This window comes from Wyeomyia smithii, chromosome 3 (genome assembly GCF_029784165.1).
Source record: "Wyeomyia smithii strain HCP4-BCI-WySm-NY-G18 chromosome 3, ASM2978416v1, whole genome shotgun sequence".
In the NCBI taxonomy this organism is placed as follows: domain Eukaryota; kingdom Metazoa; phylum Arthropoda; class Insecta; order Diptera; family Culicidae; genus Wyeomyia; species Wyeomyia smithii.
Window position 1 is genome coordinate 105,579,393 of NC_073696.1, and position 20,055 is coordinate 105,599,447.

Consider the following 20,055-nt stretch of genomic DNA (forward strand, 5'->3'; position numbering starts at 1 on the left):
TGAGTTCATATCCAAACGCGCAGTGAACAAGTCACTATTGTTGATCGCCATCCGAAATCATCCGTGATTCAATGTATACAGTCCACTTAGTCGTCGAAGGCCGGTTCGCGAGTTAAAGAACATTTTCGGGATCGGTAAAAAAATACTGAATTATATATATATATATATATATATATATATATATATATATATATATATATATATATATATATATATATATAAATATATAAATATATTAATATATATATATATATATATATATATATATATATATATATATATATATATATATATATATATATATATATATATATATATATATATATATATATATATATATATATATATATATATATATATATATATATATATATATATATATATATATATATATATATATATATATATATGGCAGAGCTGTATGCCACCACGGGTCGGTATTTGGCGATTACCGTAGGCCACGGAAGTGCTCACTGCAAGCAAGCAGCTCCGGACCATCAGCGAGAGCTAGCCTAGGTTGTGGTGAGAATCAGGCATTGGGCCGCCGAATTCTCGCAAAAGCCACATTATCCGGAAGCAGCTCTGACGGAGCGAATAGTGCCGCTCCCACCACCCAAATGCACTAATTCGTCCATTGGGATTGATGCCAGTAAGTTCCCAATTACAGCAACTGGTCGCAACGTCATATGATAAGAGTCGGATTTTGTTTTCGTACCACGATTCTGGGCTGGCACCTGCGCCGAGCTCCCTTAGTAAGGTCGTGTGACAACGGCTTGAAACGGCGAGACAACAACCGGTGCAGGGGTCTCCGTCCCGTAAAATCTGGCAGGCCTTCCAGTACGTTCCAAATTCATTGCCCGGTGGGAACCGGGCAGGAGTGGGATCAGATGTCCTTTCCTAACTTGCGCCGGTCGGGGGTGTCATAGTTGCTCATATGGCGCTATGGCAGCCGCCCCTAACCATGGCCTCACTGCTTCGGCATAGACTACCATGGGACCAGAAAGGCGACCACTCCAGTATTGATAAGGATAGCGGCTGGAAGGGGGACCCACTAAACAAAAATGGATTCAACTGAAAATAATCAACAAATGGGCGCAGATGGGTTGAAAAACCCGTTTGCACGAGGAGGCATCCAGAGGTCTCCGCCGAGAAAGGCGGAGATGGATGCAGTAAAGGACGCCTGCGAAGACGGCAAAGGCAGTACGCCTACCGGATCGACGCAAGACATCGCAGTGGCTGGTCCACTGTTGATAAAGGCGGTCGGAAGACAGCGAGACACGCTACCGAAGGTAGTAGCGCTGTCGGAGCAGCTCGACGCCATAATCGAGTTTGCGAAAAGTCGCACCAACACGACGAAGTACCTGAAGCAGGCTCTCTACATGCTTCGGTCTTCCGTCGATGCTGCAAAGGAGCACGCCGAGCTCAAAGCAAGAGCGGTGGCTGCAGAGAAGAATGCAACGGAGGTGACCGGAAGGGCGACGAAGTCGGTCCAAACGGACACCTGCACGTTTGCAGCGGTTTGTGCCTCCGGGTCAGCCGCAAAAAGAGCAAGGCAGTCTCCGGGGGAAGCCCCCGAGAACAGCAAGAAACGGTTGGTTGTGCTAAGCCCGCGAGACAGCACACCAACGGCCTCCAAGTCCGCCGAAAAGTCTGCCGAAGTGGCAGCTACGGGAAACCCTTGGGTTACCGTGAGAGGAAGAAAGCGCCAAAAAGACAGCAAGCGCAACGACGAGAAGGCGACAAATCGTCCAAAAATGGGAAAGAAGGCGCGAAGCAGGGGCGACGTCCTCATACTCAAGACGGATGGGTCCAAGTACTCCGAAGTCTTGAATGAGAGGCGAAACCCAGCTCAAGGATCTGGGAGCGGATGTGCGGACCATCCGTCGTTCTCGCACCGGCGAGATGATCCTTGAGCTCCGTAAGGATGCTAAAAACAAGGGCGCTGCCTACAAGACGGTAGCCGAGCAGGTCCTCGGGAAAGATGTGCAAATTCGAGCACTCACCTCAGAGGTGACTCTCCAGTTCAAAAACCTGGATGAAATCACCGAGAGGTGCGATATTGCACAGGCCCTCAAGGAGAAGTGCGGAGTGGAAGTAGCCACTGAGGTAATTCGCCTCCGTAAGGGTCCAGCGGGGACCCAGGTTGCTAATATCCGGCTTGCATCGGCCGATGCAACTCTGGCCCTGAAGACAGCCAAACTTAAGGTTGGCTGGTCAGTATGTCCCCTGAGCATACTCCAGCAGCCGGACGTTTGCTTCAGGTGTTTCGAGGGAGGACACAAGTCCTGGACCTGCAAGGGGCCCGATAGGAGCCAAGCACTTTATGGGAGGCCCACGGTGCCCAGCCGGTAAGGCGGCCACGAAACCACGGGCGTGAGGGTGACACAATTGAACCTGAACCATTGCTATGCGGCACAGCAGCTGCTATACCAAGCAGCGTCTGAGTCGCGGTCGGACATCGCAATCGTATCGGACCCCTACTGCATTCCTCCCGGAAACGGTAATTGGGTTGCAGATAAGTCCAGTACGGCGGCCATATGCACGACCAGCAAGTTCCCGGTTCAGGAGGTTGTGTCAACCTCAAATGAAGGATACGCGGTTGCCAAGGTGGACGGAGTGTTCTACTGCAGTTGTTATGCTCCGCCGCGTTGGTCTATCGAAAGGTTCACCCAGATGGTCGATTTGTTATCTATGGAGCTAACGGGATTAACACCCTTAGTAGTGGCGGGCGACTTCAACGCTTGGGCTGTTGAGTGGGGAAGCCGCCGCACGAACCGGAGGGGTCAGATCTTGTTGGAAGCTTTGGCAAAGCTCAACCTAGATCTGGCCAACGTTGGAACCAAGTGTACATTCAGCAGAAATGGTGCGGAGTCGATCATCGACGTGACGTTCTCCAGCCCAGGAATGATCGTGAACTGGAGGGTAGACGATGGCTACACCTATAGTGACCACCAGTCGGTCTGCTATAGCGTAGTCCATAACGTGAGGCGGCAGGCGACGGGTAGAGCCAATACTCCGACCGTCCGCGGGTGGAAGACATCGCATTTCGATGCCGAGGTATTTGCAGAAGCAATGAGAAGAGAGCGCGAGGGGGGCAGTTGGCTCCGCCCGAGTGCTGACCAATTAGTTGCCACATTATCACGGGCGTGCGACGCCACCATGCCTAGGACCCGCCAACCTAGGAATGGTAAATCACCGGTATACTGGTGGACCGACGCGATAGCGGACCTCCGTGCAAGACGGATGTTGCAACGTGCACGTACCGATGCACAGAGGGTAGAGCGCCGTGTAGTATTCGGATCTGCAAGATCGGCGCTTAAAAGTGCGATAAAGGCGAGCAAAAGGGCCTGCTTCGATAGGCTATGTGCGAGTGCCAATACGAATCCGTGGGGCAACGCCTACAGAGTCGTAATGGCGAAGACCAAAGGCGTGTTGGCGCCTGCAGAGCGATCACCAGCGATGCTGGGGCGTATCATCGAGGGACTCTTTCCACGCCACGAGCCAAACCCTTGGCCTCCGGTTGCTGAGTCTCACGTTCGACGTTCCAGTATCTCAGACACAGACCAGGGATGGTCGGCCAACCTGCCGGGCATCCAATCCGTGAGAGACGGCAGCCGTGCCGAGGTTGTGGAGGAGGTAAGGGTTACGAATGAGGAACTCATCGTGATCGCCAACTCCCTAAAGGTGAGCAAGGCACCGGGACCGGATGGAATCCCGAACTTGGCCATCAGGACGGCCATGAAAGTGGCCCCCGATCTATTCCGAGCAGTCATGCAGAAGTGCCTGGATGACTGCCTCTTTCCGGACAGGTGGAAGCGACAAAGATTGGTGCTGTTGCCGAAGGCTGGGAAACCGCCAGGGGACCCATCGGCATACAGACCTATCTGTCTGCTGGACACTACGGGCAAGGTGCTTGAGAGGATTATCCTCAACAGACTGGTGAAGTACACAGAGGGTGTAAACGGTCTGGCAAGTAACCAGTTCGGCTTCCGGAAAGGTAGATCCACGCTGGATGCTATTCTCTCTGTCACCAAGACGGCAGAGGTAGCACTCCAGCGTAAGAGTTGGGGCATTCGCTATTGCGCAATCGTCACGCTTGACGTGAAGAATGCATCCAATAGCGCCAGTTGGGACTCCATAGCGCTCGCGCTTAGGAGCATCCACGTACCGGTGTCGTTGTACAAGATTTTGGAAAATTATTTCCAGAATCGGGTACTAGTTTACAACACGGAGGAGGGTCAGAAGTGCGTTCCAATCACCGCAGGGGTGCCGCAAGGTTCCATCCTGGGCCCGGTGTTGTGGAATGTCATGTATGACGGGGTGTTGAAACTAAAGTTCCCTGTAGGGGTTGTGATCGTTGGTTTCGCAGACGACATCACGCTAGAGGTCTACGGCGAGTCGATCGAAGAGGTCGAGTTGACGGCCGCGCACTGCATACGCAAGGTCGAAGACTGGATGCACTCTAGGAAACTGGAGTTAGCGCACCATAAAACGGAGGTTACGGTTGTGAACAACCGCAAATTAGAGCAACAGGCGGTGGTCAGAGTCGGTGAACCTCAAGGCGTTCCTTGAAGCTCTTAGGGGTTATGGTTGACGATAAGCTCACATTTAAGAGTCACGTCGACTATGCCTGTAAAAGGGCTTCAACGGCCGCTGCAGGACTATCTCGAATGATGTCGAATAGCTCAGCGGTATATGGCAGCAAGCGTAAACTTCTTGCCAGCGTGGTTTCGTCCATACTTAGGTATGGTGGGCCAGCGTGGTCCAAAGCGTTAGGTACCAACAGTCATCGTCGTAAACTGGAAAGTACCTACAGGCTCATGTGCCTGAGGGTTGTGAGCGCGCTCCGTACAGTGTCATACGACGCAATCTGCGTCCTGTCCGGCATGATGCCTATCAGCATTGCCATTAAGGAGGACGTAGAATGCTTCGATCAACGTGACACAAGGGGTATACGAGGCACCAGAAGGTCATTCTCGATGATCAGATGGCAGCAGGAATGGTCCAATTCCGTAAAGGGTAGATGGACGCATCGACTTATTCCGGACGTATCCGGATGGGTCGGGAGGCGCCATGGAGAAGTTAACTTCTACTTGACACAGATTCTGTCAGGTCATGGTTGCTTCAGGCAGTATCTACACAGATTCGGGCATGCGGGGTCCCCCATGTGTCCCGAGTGCGCGGATGCGGAAGAGACTGCTGAGCATGTCTTCTTCGTGTGCCCTCGTTTTGTGCATGCGCGGAGCGACATGATGGTAGTGAGCGGGCCAGACACCACTCCGGACAACCTAGTTCGGAGGATGTGTAAAGACCCAAACATTTGGAGGGCGGTTTGTGCAGCCGCCTCTCAAATAGTTTTAGAATTGCAAAACAGGCGACAGGTTGACCACCGACACGACAGTGTTAGCTAACGGCCAGTCCCCAGGTTAGTTAGCTAAGTTAGCAAAGATACCTAAAGAACCAAGAGGGTGCACAGAGCACAAAAGCCGGTCCCCGAAGCAATACCTAGCGGTGGTCCCGGGGAGTATTATGGGCTGGAGACTGGAAGGGTTTTAGTGGGTCCGGTCACTGATTCAAACCAACCCCACACTCCCTGAGGTTGGTCAACTCAGGGGTTTGGATGCAAATTTCCCCTCCACCTGAAACAAAAAAAAAAAAAAAAAAAATATATATATATATATATATATATATATATATATATATATATATATATATATATATATATATATATATATATATATATATATATATATATATATATATATATATATATATATATATATATATATATATATATATATATATATATATATATATATATATATGTAATTGTATTTATTCAATTAAATCCTCTGATTTTTTTTAAAGTTAAGTGGGTGGGAAAAAGCCCTGGATTTTGCCAGATTTCTGTGTGCGAGCCAGACAAACAGATAAACCTCAGAATCTGCCAGATATTTGAAAATAAGCCACATATTAGCCAGATTTCATCCGCGTCGTCTCGCAAAAAGGTCATTACTGCGAGATGGGCCGTTGTTGGCCGTTACCTACCTACACTAGGTGAGAACAAAAAAAAATAAAAGGTCATCACTTTAAATTCTGCGAGGAATTTTATCCAAAAATGAGTGCAAGATTTTCGACAGACTTTTTATTTTCGTTTCGCCAGATTTTATTTAAAAGTTAGTGGCAACGCTGAATACGACGATTAAAAATGGGGCTTGGTGAGGTCAGCACGCAGAATAGAATCTCATATCTAGCTCTACTCAATACTGAATCTGCTTTGCTGAAAGAGGTTGGCGTTGACGCTTCAATCCATTAGTTCGGATATTCAATCCCGATTGAAGTGATCTTTTTTATTGTTTTTGTTTTTTTGTTACGACACTTTGTTACATAATATATAATTAATATAGCATTTAAGCGTTTATCGATACTTTTTTCAGTCGTTATTCCATCGATATTTCTTCAATGAAAATTTTGGAAAAATAGCCCCCCCCCCTCAAATAATTTTTTTAGCTGCTTCTATGTGAAAATTATATGACTGTAGAGTATCTACCTCTTCTACAAAATAAAGCTTCAGACAATATCAGTAAGAGAAAAACTTTACTGATAGTTAATGATATCTTACTGATAACTATCAGTAGTTACTGATAGTTTTCCCATCCCTACTGCCTACCAAAGCGGACTCTGTGACCGTGCGGCTACGGAGCTCCCATTTTTCATTTTAAAAGGTTAATCGAACTTAATTCTTAAACCCGTTTTATGACATTGTATTTCAATCACATGTCCCAAAATATTACCCGTTCTTCGAATATTCCAAATCGTGTCAACTTATTAAATACTTTTGATTCTACTGTGTTTTTCGATACATCCATGATAGATGAAACTCGTGGAATCTCGGATCATTTACTCGTACAGCAGATGCCCAAATTTTTTCCAATAAATATAGAAACATCAACTGCGACAATATGTTCTACACTGACGATTAACGATCAATAACGATTTAACTGTCTCCCATAAGCTCGATAATCCTGCTTCTGTTTACGTCGAAGAATTAGTTGCAATTCAGTACGTCCTAGATTTTTGAAAAAATGCCCACGGACCATTATTTCATCTTTACGGACAGTCTCAGTTCCATTGAGGCTCTCCGATTGATGAAAGATGTAAGCACTCTTCGTATTTCCTGGGGTAAAAACGAAAATAAACTATTTAAAATCGCCAAAAAAAACTCGCCAAAATCGCAAAAAAAACTCAAACTCAAAAGAATGAATATACTTCCATTGTCATCCAAATCAAAATCAAAATCAATATCAGTAGTACACCGAATGCAATTTATTTTCGCCATCAACATAAATGTTCACTCAAGACATTTGTTTCGCGGATTCTCTACTATCGTTCTTTGGCTGTGAAGGTTGGATACAGATAGACCATTGTGATTTAGCATTCAGCTCGTTCATATCAAAGTTTTGACCACATGTGTTGCGTTTCTTGTGCGCCTTGAGATCCTGCCCCTGCATACAGAGTTTAGCATACGACAAGAGTGTAATAGAATTAACTATTTACCTGAGAGTAGGCCATGCCACAAGGACACGTGAAAGGTTTTTCTCCGGTATGCACCCGCAAGTGTATTCTCAATTTTTGACTAGTTATAAATTTCATGTTACACGTGGGACACTCAAATGGCCTGTCGCCTGCAAGAGAACATATACAATAATTGAAAAAAAAAAGTATATTCCCTCGCGTCATACCAGTGTGATTTCTCATGTGCACGGTCAAATCTTGTTTTCGGGGAAAACCTTTACCACACACCAGACAAGAGCATATCGATATTCCAAGGTGACGACGCATGTGCACCTCGTAATTTCCTGAATTACAAAAATTTTTACCGCAAATATTGCAAACAAATTTTCCTTTTTGAGATGAATTTGAAGATTTTGATGATTTCTGGCTTTTGTTTACTCCATGAGAGTTCATGTGATTATCATACGAAGTTTTGCGCTTCATTTTTACGCCACAAATTTCACAAACGTACTCCTAGAATATCAATGTTAAAACGGAACTACGGTGAACATCTTTCAGAAACTTTACCTTTTTGGGAATCTCATCACGCTTCTTTATATGTTGTCGATTGATGTGAGTTTTAACATTACTTTTATGTAGAAAGAATTTACCACAGTATGGACAGAGAACATTAGGATTATTTTGGTGTGTCAACTGATGGAGTTTATACCCGTACAAATTTTTGAACTGTTTGTTGCATGATGGGCAGCTCCAGGATTTTTTCTTATGAAACTTCATATGATATACTAAGTGCTCTAAGGTCATGAATGTTTTGTTACATGTGCCACAATGATGAAATCTGTAAATAAATATTTTTAGAATTGAAAAAGGCAAACTCAAGGACAAACGTTTTTCTAAATAATATTTTCGTTATATGAACCTGGGTGACGAGTCATCTGTAGGGACATGCTCACTTTTAAGGTGAAAGTTTAAATTTCTAGGGTACTGAAACGATTCTTTGCAAATTGAACAAGTGACAGGCTTGACATCAGCTTTCTGAAATTTTCGAACATAAAATTTACTGAATAATTTTCAATTTGTAGGTAGGTATACTTAATCGTACCTCAGTTGCAGATTTTTTGGATGTTTCTTCGAGTCTCCAATCGCTTCCAATAACCTCAGAAACTCTGCCATGTTGGGTGTCTACATTGACTTTTGTGACCAGTAACCGCTCCTGTTGGTTAATATAAATATATCTTTAGTTTGTGCAAGATTTCCTCGAAAGCCAGTCTCCCGAATGTTATTTCACCGAATGTCCCGTTTTCCTAAATGTACCATTTTAGCCCCCACCGCAGAAATCACCTCTGTATAGGTTCGTTCATTTTCCTAGGTTAACTGGCACATAGGGACTACCCCTAGTTTAGTTCGAACGAGCGATGGCGAGTAAGGACAATATACATAACAGACAATCGGGTCGGCCAACGGTCGCGAGTGTGTTTTATGAGATGATAGAACGGTTTTTTCTACAGAAATTCAAAGAGGTCTTGGCCTTATTGAATGTTCAAGGTCAGATGCCTTTACTGCGGTACAATTTTCCTTTTTATTTATTAAAAAATGATACCTATATCTCAATGGGTCTCGAGATACCTACGCTGCTGGTTTAATAAGCCAGTTGCCGTAGGATCAAGTCCCGGCTCTTGAGATATTGGCGGTGTTAGTAGGATCGAAGCACTAGCCTCGCAACGTTTGCTGGATTTTAATTGGTAAGACTCAACATTTCGTGTGTACAATGAAACCGTACTGAAATATTTTTTGGGGAATTGGTACCTTCGGCAAAAAATCTTTCCGGAAAATGGTCTTCGGGGAATCGGTACATCCATAGAAATATCTTTCGGGGAAACAAGTCTCGGGGAATTGTTGTACAATCATATCTTTATATGGTTTCTGGATGCTTTCATCATCAACAGCTATTAAAATAACCCATAAAAAATCACGATTGTGGTCTAGTTTGGTAGCAAAAAATTAAACTTGGTAACAGTAAATTTTATACAATCTAAAATATATCAACGAATATTGCAACATTGTTTACCTGCTTTGCCTTAGACTTGAAATGCGTCTTTTTGTGCTTTCTCAACTGCGCCTGTGAGGTAAAAGCACACGGACAGGCGTCGCATTTGTAATGGCGTTCTTGTGCGTGCATCCGTAAATGGTCCACGAAAAGGCATTTTTTCTCGATATCTTTATCACATAAAGCACAAGTCCACACTTTCCGTTTGTGGAATGTCAGATGAGAGCTCAAGTATTCAAAAGTTGAAAATTCTTTTGGGCAAAAGAAACATTTTCGTATCCTAAAAAGGTTCTGCGAAGGGTAAAGTTTGGAGAAAAGTATGAATGGCTAGTTACTTTTTTTCATTGGGAGTATTCTCGTCAGCGTGATCGCTGTTTATATGATACCTAAGATATGACTGGTTAGTGAACACATCGTTGCACTTTGAGCATTGCACTTCTCGTCTAGTTTCCGGTATTTTGTTAGACGCACACTTCTGATTTTCATGATTAGCAACGACACTTTTAGTGTCAGTATTTTCCGTGCTCTTTCGGTGAAAGACTAGGTTCGGATGACCATCATCCGCCGACTGAATATCACACTGCTCATCTTTAACTTTTATTTCAGTAGCTAATGACTTGGTTTCCGGTTCATCGATCATACAGATCTCAAATTTAATAACATCCGATTTCTGATCTCGAGTTTCGTGTTCCAGCCAATTTCTCTGCCAATACAGTTCAGAATGCAAACAGCGTTCCTTGAACTCGAATGCATTTTCAGCAAAAGAGAGACATTCTGAACATATTTGTTGTGGTAGTTCATCAGTTCGTTTAATCTAAAAAATAGAATGACAAAAGTGTTTACAAAAAGAATAGGATTTCGAGATTATTTACCTCCACTTTTGCAAGTAACCAGACTAATTCAGGAATATTGCATGTTTGGTCAAACATTGACCATAGGCAAGAAGCTTTTCTAGTACAAATTCTGCACAGGTCTGCAATAGATTGCGTACACAATAATGCATCCATTCTCGCGTTTCACTTGAAATAACATAAATATTTTCAACAGTTCGTTAAATGCAGGTATGTATAATCTTACGAATTTTACTGACAGTGTCACTCATCGACACACTTATCTGACCGCAGAGCACGAATGGCGTAGTGGCAGGAGATGAAACTAATTTAAGCGTCACAGTTTCGCCTACCAATCATATACCGAATTTCTTTATTCCACTGTGTGTGGGCACTGCCGACGAATAATAAAACATCATCGCCATTTAAGACGCAAGCAAGAAAGAGATGCCAGATAATTGTTTACGAACTTAGCACGTGCGGTGGTGGGTTGAAGCTGACAAATTTTACAGTGCGCTTCGGGCAGCACGGCATGTCAAAACTAGGTCAAAATCGAGCGAATAAAGAAGGGTTTTGACAGCAGTTAGTGCGCTTCCAGGTTAAAACGAGGTGAGTTGGTGGAATAAAGAAATTCGCTAATAAATTCATCACGGCCACAATATTTCATCAAAAACATATCTTATTCATTGAAAGTGCAAATTGTACTAAAAACAAACGTTGAGTTTTTCATTTGAAAAAGTAGGAGGGTGGTATTCAAGACACGACCGCATGACGTTGGACTACGGTATTCTTATATTCCATTAACAAATTATTAACAAATAATAGAGAGAATTGTAACTCTAGTATTTGCTGCAATTTTATCTAACAGTGCATTTCTGTATGCTGAGACGTTAAAACGTTATAAATAATAATATATACTAAAAGAATGGATATCTTTTATTTAATCGTTGTCATTTCATATATATTCGAATCGACCCTTTGTTTGCTGCACTACCAAGACAATCGTTTAATTGAGCGAATTGGTAAAATTTTCCTATCTAAGCAAAAAGCAAACTTTACGAAACTATCTTTAATTGGAGCCCAGAACGATTCAACCGAAAATTTTGAATTTGAAAATTGTTTGACATTTAATCGATAAAACTCATGCTAGGTTAGTTCCAGCCCAGCATATAACTTCATGTGTTTGAAAAAAAAACGTTTGGTTCAATAACTCAATATAGCAAGAGCTCAATCACACGTTTTTCGGTAGTTGTTATCAAGGTTTGGGCAAGTGACAGGAAAATATCTTAACTTCTTCAGTTGTGATTTAGAGCATTTCTAATTGTTTTGTTATTTTTCACGATAGCGACAAGTTTGTTTCTTTCTCTGTGTGCGAGAAACAAAATCTAAACCGCGCACCGAGAAACAAAAACGAAAATTTAATGAATGCTCATTGAGAAAACTTGCAACTCTTTTTACCAATAACTTATGATACTCAAAAGAACCCGTTTTGATCTAAATCAAATTTCTAGTGAATAAGTGTTGATCATTCATAGGTAGTAATTTTTCCTCGATGAATAAAGACTGGCTGAAGAAGTTAAAATCGCTGCTGTAAAATCAAATTCACAACTGTGTTCGTTAAGACGTTTTAATATTTTCAATGACAATAATAATCTTCGATAAACACCCGCTATAGTATTCACACACATGCTATAACTATCTAATTACGCGTTAAAACTATTCATACACACGCTGTAGCTATAGCTATCCATACACACGCTATTCCTTTTCATACATCCGATACAACTATCTATACACACGCATAAGCTATCCAACCATGTGCTATTACTATCCATACATACGCTATAACTAATCATTACACACGCAGCAGCTATCCACACACAAGCTATAACTATCCGTACACACGCTGAAGATATACACGCAAAAGCCATAATATGCTACACATGCTAGTGTCTTACACACGCTATAGCTAGCCATACACACGCAACAGCGCCATCCCTATCATCGCAAATGTCATAGCAATACAGATGCACATACGCTATATGTGCACACTGCACACACACCCAACGTTTTCACCCAACGATATCTGAATTGGATTACCGCTGGTGGGGTCCAACTCAGATCGAAGGAGCACCGAACTGAATGAAGAAATGCAGCTTCCCACTACCTCCGCCGCTGCTGCCTGATACCACCGCTCTGGTTCTGCTGCAGCTCAGTTTGGCCGCTGGAATCAGCCACCGCTGCTGATTATACAAGACCGGCCTGGTGGCCTTTCACTTGTTAACTGATGACTGCTATGAGACGACACAGGCTATTATATAGCCCAAAGCAAAAATCCATCCGCGAGCAAACAAGAAGCGAGCTTGTGATTGGTTGAATGTGCACGACTTTTAACACAACTTTTAACTAGTTTAGTATCGAAAACATATTTAAATTATTATATGACAATCTTGCGCAATATTTCACCTATCAATCAAGCCATTGGTGTTTAGAATCTGTTCAGTGGTAATGATAAAAGAAGCATTTTAAAACGGTGTTGTAACACCTGTTGCAGCTACCGAAAGCGAGCTCGTTATTGGTTGAAAGCTGTGAGACTGTTTACAAAGTCAGATCGGTTGTATCCGTTAGTGTCGACTGTGCTTGTGAAGAGAGGTGGTGATTGGTTGCTCGGTATGATTTAGACAATCGATGTGATTTATCAATTTTTCAATAGTGTATCTCGAACAATAGGTTATTTTTGGTACATAAATTCAACCGTAAAAGAATTTCTGATCGGTTGATGCCAAAACCTCGAAATTCTGAAAAGAAATGACTGATATATAAGCGCTCAAAACCTGACCACTTTTCCCTGGTTTTCCCCGGTTGAATTACTAGATTTTCAAATTCAGGTGCCTAACTTCGATATAGACGTTAGTCCAACGTCAAAAAATTTTATTCGAGAATAAGTCAACTAACAATTATGAGATGTTGTTCCAGGGCAAACCAACCAAAAGAGGGTACCAGAATCGCTAAAACCAGAATCAATATAGAAAGATGGAAAATCTATGGAATTTAAGTCACACGAACCCCTTGATTTAAACTGAATATTTTTATTGTTTAGAAATTTTATTTTCATTTTATGTCATCCTCAAATCTTTCGATCTTGAAAATGTGAGGGGGTGAAAAATAAAGCCGTTTTGTTATTTAATAATACTGGTTCTTCGACAGCTTATTGCCCCTTGCATGACTATTTAGACTTCTGTGATAATCATTCCTTGTCTAATTTCTTATTTCGCTCTCTCAAACTGACAGCCTAGTGTTGCAGCGGTAGTTTGTTTGCTTCATTGTTTGTTTAAGCAACATGTAATATATTTGGGAGCAAGCTGTAAATGAAAATTATATGTTTAATTGGTTTAATTAATCAAAACATCGAGTGCACATTATTCGCGTTGACGGTGTTGCTGATACTTGTTTGGTTTTTACATGCGAAAAAGAAGGAAGGAAATATTTTCGCTTTTGTCATCACGCACATTTTGACAATTACATATGAGTGTTCACGTAGGTGCGAACAGCCTTAAAAATCTCTTTCAACGCGAATAACCCGAATTGAATGGGTGATACTGACTATCGATACTTTTGAATCAAGGTACATTTTCAATTTTCATAGTATCGTGGTATCGATACCTGACCTCATGGTTTCAAGCATATTTATCGGTATCAAGCACTGAGCATTTCTCGAGTGATTTCTAATTAACCTGCCATCGTAGCAGTCATAATGAAGTATCTTTGTCGATAAACTATATTTCTGTCTGTCGTTTCGATATCCCTAGTATCGATAACTATCGCCCATAACTGCGGAATCGTGTGCGAGATTCGACTGTGATAATCGTGTATTACGGGGTATTGTCGCTGCAGCACTACTCTGCAATTCGCTGGTGAGTCCAGCGACGCGAAGATTTCTAGCGATGTCATTTTGTATGAATATTTCTCGCACAGTACAATGCAGTTTTAATGTTCTTTGAATAAATTGACATACTTTTGCGACTAGAAAACAATCAAAACTATTAGAAAATATTACAGTCGCATATTTCGAAACATTTTATGTTGAATCAAAGGCTACATTATATTAACCTATATCACAATTTATCACAATTTCTCGATAGCATATTACTGTTGGAGTGATATTAATGTGACAGATAAACGATAAACATCAAAATATATTTACAATGGGGTATTTTTCATGCAAGTTATTTTTATGCGTTTTTTTTTTTTCAAGCGCGATTTATTTACAATAACGCGGATTATTTTCACGCGATTTGGAAGATTATTTTTTACGCGATATCAAATAAGTCTAGTATAAGTAAATCTCATCTAATCTTTTAAACGCAATACAATCAACCGCGTAAAAAAGACCCCAGTGTACCATTATCGTATAATATTACCGTAATATTTCTCTTAAAAACAAAGTTGTCTAGCTCCTAGGTGGTGAATGTGTGTGTAATGCGCATGAACTTTCAAATACGATGGAGAGACGCTTTTAGGGCGCTCAGAGCCGGACTACGATTATGGGGGGGCCGGAGCTCAGACTAGTGCGGGGGCCCCAAAAAATGTGATTATTTTGAAACTTTATTTATTTTTGAAAATTGGGGCCTTGACATATTACTTGACCCCCGGGTCCTCAAACCCTGGCGTTACCTGTAAAAATACTATATTATGTTTTTATTTTCACCATAGCAAACATGAGAATATGTTTTCGCAAGTGACGCATGTGGCATGCCTTTGAAAATTCCAAGTCGACCATTTCTGGCTTTAACACACTTCCTAGACTAGATCCACCGGAGCCACCAAACCTTCCGATGTCAGGGGTGGTGCCTTCAATGGCGGTGGAGCCTGCGAAACAGGGTCATCACGACGGTGTCACCTAGGGCCATGCGTTCCTGGGAGCACTGGTATGTGAAATATATTTGAAGTATTCAGACCTTTAACATCTTTTTTTTTTATTTCCAGAACAAGAATTTGTTCGAGCTTTTCGGATTAATTAGACGATCATAACAGGTAGCGATGCCCGCATAACCAATAACCATAAAACGTGCCTAACAACCAGTTCGGGATATAGTCCCGACTACATGGGTTATCGTTAAACGGATCATTTTCGGATAATCATCTGTTTATGGTTATTGATTATGCGGGTGGTATTTTTCATATTTCTAGCAATAATTTTTATTTTTTTTTGTTTTTTTTTTGGGACCTCGTGAAAGCTCATTTCTTATTGTATTGAGTTTGATTCATAACAGTAAATATAGACGCCAGTATTTGATTATTTTCTAAAATAATATCCGCACGGAAAACGAAAAGTACCCATTTTCGTGTCGATTTCACTCAACGGCGTCGTTCCATGCAGGAAGCCAATTTTGAGTAGTTGTAGATTAATTCAATGGAAGGTATAAAGCACTAAGAGTAATAATACGTCAAACGCTTTGGGTAGATTTCAGTTGATTACATTCGATTGAATTAATATGAGTTGAAAAAATCGGATCATTGAAAAAAAAATTATAAAATCTATCTGAAAACCTACTCACGTCCCTTTAATATGGTGTAACTGGCTTCAATAATTTCCCCTTTAAGTGCCTCCATTCCTAACTCCATTCTCACAATGTAATTTTAATCTTCTTCTTTAGGGTTTGCAATCCCGGGAACGATTTCCCGGGAATTGCCTTTTCCTGGGATTTCCGGATCCCGGGATTCCCGAGCTCCTCGGAAAATTTTCCATACAATATTGCAATAAAACTAAATATCATATCAAAACACGAAACTTACGTCGTAGAAGTGTAGAGCAGCTTCATAGTGTGCATTATACGAAGCAAATATTTGCTTGAAATGACGATCAATATTTGCTTGCCCTGTAATATCAAATTATTTGCTTAATTTATTTGTCAAAATTGTATGCTGTCTTATTCAGTATACGAATAATTAAGAAATATTTTCTTCGTCTCATGTCTTTTTTTGCTAGTGAGTTTACTACTAAGCGGATAGTTGCTTGATTTTTTCTTTGTTTATTGACAAAAAAATTTGAAACCTGTAAATTGAAAAAAAAATTGAAACCCGTAAATCAATGCGACCAGAAATAAATTAATAAAACTCAGTTAGTGTAACTTGGGTCGTGGCCGCGATTCATATTAATTATGAAGGCATTCAAATGCTCTAAAAACACTCAGCTTAGTCTTTAACAAACTGAAAGTATTGGACTCTTCAGTTTCTAATGAAATGTAGCAAGAGCTGGAATCGGTGATTAAGAAGTATTTTAGAAATCAGACACCAGTGGTGATTCAGCGACCTAAGCAAAGTTTTACAGAAGGGAACTAGATTATTTAGGCCTAACGAAAAATTGTCAGCGGAACTGAGGCGGTTGATAGACGATTGTTTATGAATTTCTGGATAATTGAATTGTAAACGATTATTTGAAACTTTTTGTTAATAAACTTTGTTTGAAATCTCATTTTTTCCAAGTGTCGCATTTATTTACAGCTGCTACCGTCATTAATTTTCTTTATAATTGCAGATCTGGAGTATTGATTCAATATTGAAAATACCAGGATTTGCAACTCTACAGGATACCGCCATCAGTATTCAAGAGATTTGAAGATTCCAAGAGATCCAGAGCTATTCAAGATTTGCTGCTCTACAGGATACAGGAATCAAAGTTTTCAAGGGGTTCGAAGGTTTCGAAAGATCAACGACAATTCAAGTACACCAAGAAATTTAAAGATCAAGATTTCTTCTATTATAACAGCTAAGTATAGAACTTAATTTATTATATTTGTATCCATTTGCATTTTTTGTTGCCCTACCATAGTGTGCTCTTTTACACACAATGGAAGTCACATCTCGATTCACAATGTCCTTGTACCCGTTCGCCTGTATATTCCACGAGTCATGAACTGCACCAATTGCAAACAGTTAGGCCATACTTCTGCCTACTGTTGCAATAAAAGTCGATGCGGTAAATGTGGGGGTAACCATCTTGATGACTTTTGCAATCAAGAAAATAATAATTGTTATTACTGTGGTGAAACTAAACATGAACTCTCGAATTGTTCCTTATTCATTCAACATAAAATTAAAATGAAACGATCTCTTAAAGACCGCGCTAAACGCAGTTATTCTGATCTCCTTAAGCAATCGGAAACAAATTCTCTTATTTCTTCTAATATTTATGATTTATTGTCCTCTGATGAGACGGACTGCGATGTTCCTCTTGCTGGTCCTTCTTTTTCAAACCCTGGTTGGTCTAGAAAAAGGAAAAATCTTTCCTCCCCAAAACTTCCCAACAAGGGCCCTAAAATATCACTTAATAGAAATGGTAATGTTCCCAAATCTAATCACGATACTGAAAAATCAAATCAAACCTCCTCTAGAATTTTAAATTTAAAGTCAACACAAGAGTTTCCACCACTATCACCCAAATACTGTGATAGCTCATTCACACCTTCAAATAAACAAACAAAATCAGGAATTCTGAAATTTTCTCATGTAATAAACTGGATTCTTGAATCATTAAACATACCGGACCCTTTCAGCAAATTTATTCATTCATTACTCCCTGTTTTCAAAACATTTTTAAAGCAGCTTACCTCTCAATGGCCCCTCATTTCTACTTTAATATCCTTCGATGACTAACTTATCGTCTGAGACTAATGATTTTATACATATTTTACAATGAAATTGCAGAAGTATCATACCTAAACTTGATTCATTCAAAGCTATGATTAATAATTTGAAATGTGATGTGTTTTCTATTTGTGAAACATGGCTCACTTCAGATATCAATCTCAATTTCAATAATTACAATATCGTACGATTAGATCGAGATATTCCCTATGGAGGTGTACTTTTAGGGATTAAAAAGTGTTATTCTTTTTATAAAATTAATTTACCTTCAATTCAAGGCATCGAATGTGTAGCTTGTCAAATTAACATACAAGACAAAGATCTCTGCATTGCTTCTGTATATATCCCTCCTAAAGCACTAATTAGACAACAAATGCTTTCTGATATTGTCGAACTTCTACCCTCACCCCGTTTAATATTGGGAGATTTTAACTTTCAGGGTGTAGCTTGGGGTTCATCTTACAACGATAACCGCTCCACTTTGATTTATAATCTTTGTGACAATTTTAATATGACTGTTTTGAACAATGGAGATATGACACGTGTTCCGAAACCACCGGCTCGTCCAAGCGCATTGGATTTATCATTATGTTCAACGTCATTACGGTTAGATTGTAGCTGGAAGGTTGTCTATGATCCCCATGGTAGTGATCATTTACCAATTTTAATTTCAATTAATAATGGGTCAAATAGTACTCGACCAATTGACATTCCGTATGACCTTACATTAAATATTGATTGGGAAATTTATAAATTAAAAATTACAGAAGCTTTAGAGGCATTGCAACACCTTCCACTTCTTGAAAAATATGATTCATTTGCGGGTTTAGTTTTAAATTCTGCAATACTAGCCCAAAGGAAAAAATATCTTGGCGTTTCAACTAAAAAACGACCTCCTACTCCTTGGTGGGACAAAGAGTGCTCAAAAATTTATGTTAAAAAATCAAACGCGTATAAGATTTTCCGGAAAAAAGGAAAAATCGAAGACTTTGTACGATACATGAAGTTAGAACCCATGTTTAAAAACTTGATCAAAGCTAAAAAACGTGGTTATTGGCGACGATTCGTTAATGAGCTTTCCAGAGAAACATCTATGAATACTCTTTGGAACACTGCTAGAAGAATGAGAAATCGAGTAGTGGCCAATGAAAATGAAGAATATTCAAATCAATGGATTTTAAATTTTGCAAAAAAAGTATGTCCAGACACTGTTCCTGCTCAAAAAATTAATCGTGACAATTTTTCTGAACAATCGGTGATGGAACTACCATTTTCTATTACTGAACTGTCTATCGCTCTTCTCTCTTCCAATAATAATGCCCCTGGTCTGGATAAAATAAAACTTTATTTACTGAAAAATTTACCTGACATTGCTAAAAAAATGTTGTTAGATTTATACAATAATTTTTTTGAACTAAACATCATTCCACATGATTGGAGACAAGTAAAGGTGATTGCTATCCAAAAACCTGGAAAACCTGCTTCTAATCATAACTCATATCGTCCAATTACGATGCTTTCTTGTATTCGTAAATTGTTTGAAAAAATGATTTTATATCGTTTAGACCATTGGGTTGAAAGTAATAATTTATTATCACATACCCAGTTTGGCCTCCGTAGAACTAAAGGAACAAATGATTGTCTCGCATTACTTTCAACAGAAATCCAGATTGCATTTGCTCAAAAAGAACAAATGGCTTCTGTATTCTTAGACATTAAGGGAGCCTTTGATTCTGTTTCTATAGATGTTCTTTCTAATAAACTTCATCAAAAAGGTCTTCCTCCTAAATTTAATAATTTTTTATACAATCTACTATCAGAAAAACATATGCATTTCTCTCATGGTAGTTTGTCAGCGTTTAGACTTAGCTACATGGGTCTTCCACAAGGCTCATGTTTAAGTCCACTGCTCTACAATTTTTATGTGAGTGATATTGATGACTGTTTGGTAAATTGCACTATCAGACAATTTGCAGATGATAGTGTGATTTCTGCCACAGGTCCCAGGGCATCCGA

The 20,055-nt window shown here is 40.4% G+C and overlaps 1 protein-coding gene across 1 annotated transcript; it reads right to left on the bottom strand.

The window, feature by feature from the left end:
• Positions 1-7,304: 7,304 nt before the first annotated feature.
• LOC129727523 (zinc finger protein 260-like) lies at positions 7,305-10,655 on the bottom strand. The gene is made up of 9 exons (XM_055685433.1): positions 10,435-10,655; positions 9,898-10,376; positions 9,584-9,842; positions 8,618-8,728; positions 8,435-8,550; positions 8,083-8,353; positions 7,743-8,028; positions 7,558-7,685; positions 7,305-7,505 (listed from the first exon to the last, which is right to left on the bottom strand). Exons 1-9 carry the CDS (start codon positions 10,567-10,569, stop codon positions 7,356-7,358), a joined length of 1,935 nt encoding a protein of 644 aa, XP_055541408.1. The 5' UTR covers positions 10,570-10,655; the 3' UTR covers positions 7,305-7,355.
• Positions 10,656-20,055: the final 9,400 nt, after the last annotated feature.